The following is a 3,993-nucleotide window of genomic DNA, read 5'->3' as shown; positions in this document are numbered from 1 at the left end:
TCCTGCTTCATCAAGTGTGCCCACCCATGATGTTCCCTAAGATTTTTACAGGCAAGGCCAGAAAAGCCTTTAAAAGAAACAAACAGAAAAACAAAACAATAGGAGAGGCAGAACTTTCTGACACTTGTGTGTGAAGTGAAATTCTAGGATCAATGTCAAAGCCATGTATATATGTAAACGCAAATGTATACGGCTGAGGTGTCTGTGGGACTTTCTACACCTCTTCCTTAGAGAAGAATTACAACTTTAGCATGAACAACAATGACTGAAAGTAAGGGATCTCTTAACCCATGGTCAGCGCCCGGGCCCTCACGTGGCTGAGGGGAGCGCGACAAGCACTTCCCAGCAGCCATCCAGTGCTCCTCCAGGAGCAGACAGAGGGTCTTCTTGCTCCTCTGGCTCTTGAGGTCCTCCTTCCTGCCATGTCCTATAGCCACACAGAGGGAGAATCTATCTGTCCCCGGTCCCTAGAACCACTTTAAGAGAACAACATTCAACAGCCAGAATTAAATACATCAGAGCAAGACCCTTTCTTTACCCACAAGTTGACACAGGCAACACTTGCTACCAGACCTTCTGTGTGCCCCAGAGGAGGCAGAGCTAAGAAGGCTAGGAGCACACCCTTGTTGACCTAGGGTTCCTACCATCAAACCACTCGACGGCAGTTTTGGCAGTTGGCGGGTCTTCATAGGATACAGTAGCATCGCCTTTGGGCTTTCCTGTTTCCTTGTCCAAATAGATATGGATCATGGGTTGTCCAGTCCTCTTGTTCATCTAGGCATAAAATAGCATAATGAAGCTGTGATCAGAATATACTAGTTTTCAGGGGAAAATCCATGTGAAATTCTTCTTTTTTTCCATCCAAGTTCTTTAAACTGTCAAAAGCAATAAATTTTCCAGACACACATTCAGAAGAATGTTGTTATAGTTTATCTCTGAGTGGTGGAATTATGGGTGACTTATTTCCTAAATAGCTACCACAAATCTGTACTTAGAAGACTTTCCCTCTTAGATGTGTTTTATCATAAAACGAAAGTTCCAAATTGTGTAAATGAACTTTACAGGTCCCATTCCTTCCCCAGCCCAGCCACCTTTTCCTGTGTCCCTGCACCTGCCCCAACACCTGTAGGTCACACTAACAGGCACCCAGTGAGCAGCCACCTCTTAGGACTCAGTCAGGCTTTGATGCCATCATATAAGACACTCACATAAAGTAAAAATTACCCTGAAATCATTAAGTACAACATACAGGGCTGTGAGTGTGCTAAAAGGTTATCTCAAGTTCAACACAGCCAGTTTCTTGAGACAGAACAGATGAGTAGTTTTTCAGATGCAACTGGCTTGAATTCAAGAGCCACACTGCACAAGAATATGGCTTTATGTGTTTTTTGCATATGATCAAACTCTTATCTGCATTTATAGATAAATTACAATATATATAATATATAATATATATATATATGCTGATACATATGTTTTTATAAAGGACATACACATGAACACTGAAAGGAAATGTGGCGAAATAGTGGTATGAATGATGGGGTATGTCAGTTTAAAATCTGTAATTTTACAAAACTTTGATAGTAAACACTACTTTCTTAACTACGCATAAACCCCACATACCCAAATAAACAACATATTCACAAGTAGAGAGAAATCTCCCTATATGATTTAAGATTTACCAAAATCGCTGGATCAGAAAATGCCATTCAAAATAGACCATTAACTAAAAAAAAGATCTGCAAAACTTTTAAGGAGACTGGCTTTACCAAAGACCTAATAAATGGAGAAATACAATGTTAATGGGGACTGGGGGGGGCAACTACTCAGTACTACAAAAATGTCAATTCTCCTCAAATTCTTATAGATTCAAGTGACTTCCCCACAGTGGTTAAGAATCCGCCTGCCAATGCAGGGGACACGGGTGTGATCCCCGCTCCGGGAAGATCCCACACGCCATGGCAACTAACCCCGTGTGCCACAACTACTGAGCCCTCACACGCAGCAACGAAGACCCGATGCAGCCAAAAAATAAAATTCTTACAGGTTCAGTAAACATCCAATAGGTTTTTGTGGGGTTTTTTGCCGCTCTGCACAGCATATGGGATCTCAGTTCCCTGACTAGGGATCAAACAAGTGCCCCCTGCAGTGGAAGCGTGGAGTCCTAACCACTGGACCGCCAGGCAATTCCTCCAATTGTGTTTTTTTTAAGGAACTTCATAAACTGGTTCTAAAATGTATATATATAAGGAGTAAACAACAAAACATTTCTGAAGAAAAAGAATAAAACAGAAGAATCTGCCTTACTAGGTATCAATATTGAGCACAGAGTAATTAGCAGTGCTACTAGCATAGGATTATGCAAATTAACCAAGTATACAAAACAGCCAAGAAACAGCTCCAGGTAGAGGTGTACTTTCTATGTGAAAGCATTATATACCACCAGGGAGAAGATGGCTTTTTCAAAAGATGTTGCGGAATAAAAGGTCTTGCGAATGGAAAAAAATAAAGACAAACCAGTAAGGTAATGACCTCTAAGTTCAACACAGTAAAATTAAGAACTCTACTCATCCAAAAAAAAAAAAAAAAAGAATAAGTGGGCCACAGGGAATTCCCTGGCGGTCCAGTGCTTAGGACTCTGCCCTTTCACTGCTGAGGGCACAGGTTCAATCCCTGGTCGGGGAACTAGGATCCTGCAAGCTGTGTGGCACGGCCAAAAAAAGAAAAAAGTGAGTCACAAACTGGGAGACCTGTATTTGCAACAAAGACAAGAATCAGCATTCAGACAATAAAGAACCACTAATAAATCAACAAAGGACAAACAACCCAATGAAAAATGCGTACAAAACACAAACAGGTATTTCAAAGAAGATAGTGTGCCATTGTAACATTATTAATGATCAGGGAAAAGCAAATTAAATTACATTTCCATTTTCTTCTACCAGATTAGTGAAAGTTAAAAAAAAAGGCGATTCCCCGTGAGGCAGTGGCAGGTGTGTAGTCAGAGTGCCAGTGGGAGTCTAAGCTGGTCAGCCAGTTATTTTGAGGTTAAACACTGTACACATCTTAAGAACCAGCAGTTCTACACCTGGGCATAGTGGGTTCTCATTATCCGTGGATTCAAATTTGCAAATCTGCCTCCTCATCAGTATTTTGCCTACCAAAATCAACACTTGTGGCACTTTTTGTGGTTACTTGCAGATGTGCACAGAGCGTGAAACACATGTTGCCAGATGCACATGTTCCCAGCTGAGAAGGAACAAGATGATGCTCTCCCCTCTCGTTCTAGCTCTCTCTAGAAGACCAGAGGACAGGGACTGGGAGGATGGGGCAGTGTTCTGTAAGAAGTTCTGGCTCTGGGACTAGATGGATGAATATGAATACCAACTTGGGCAAGTCACATTTCTGAATCTTTTTTTCTTTGTAAAATGAAGTGAGGAGGATCTATCAGGATGAATTTTTTTAGAATTTATGATTATAATATACGTGAGATGTGTGTATTTGTACATATTTCCCCCAGGGACAGTGGCTCAGCATTCACAGTGACTTTATAGAACTTAACTACCATGAATAACAAGAATCAACTATATACACAATAGAGAAACTAGCACACCAGGAGATAGGTACAAGGACATTCACTGGAGCATGGCTTATAAACTAAAAAGTTAGAAACAGCCTGTTAAGAGAATTTATGCATAACTTGTGATGTATTTATGAATGAAATACAAGATGCCCAGACTTTTGGAATTTTGACCTAGGGACCCCCCCTTCTCAAAATCCCAGTTTCTCTTAGTTTTCCTCATCTAATTAATAACCCCACCACCATTATAGCAGCTCAAACCAAGCCATTCTAGCCACACTAGCTTCTTTGAGCTTACCAGGCAAGCTCCTGCCTCACTATTCCCTCAACTATTAAGAAATTATTTCCCTGCTCCTAGTGGCTCTGTTCCTCATTTTATCCCTGGTTCTATCTTTTTTTTTTTTTTTTTTTTT

The 3,993-nt window shown here is 40.9% G+C and overlaps 1 protein-coding gene across 4 annotated transcripts in view; it reads right to left on the bottom strand.

The window, feature by feature from the left end:
- The window catches only part of EWSR1 (EWS RNA binding protein 1), a 30,867-nt gene that overhangs the window by 2,842 nt on the left and 24,032 nt on the right, over window positions 1–3,993 (bottom strand). For all 4 annotated transcript variants that reach the window (XM_007461161.1, XM_007461162.1, XM_007461163.1 and 1 more), the window contains one exon: window positions 645–774. In XM_007461161.1, the coding sequence (XP_007461223.1) occupies window positions 645–774 (130 nt within the window). The remainder of the gene's footprint in view (window positions 1–644; window positions 775–3,993) is intronic.

This window comes from Lipotes vexillifer, unplaced genomic scaffold, assembly GCF_000442215.2.
Source record: "Lipotes vexillifer unplaced genomic scaffold, Lipotes_vexillifer_v1.1 scaffold691, whole genome shotgun sequence".
Classification (NCBI taxonomy): Eukaryota; Metazoa; Chordata; class Mammalia; order Artiodactyla; family Lipotidae; genus Lipotes; species Lipotes vexillifer.
Note: the sequence above shows the minus strand (reverse complement) of the source record. Positions and strands in the feature narration are given on the sequence as shown.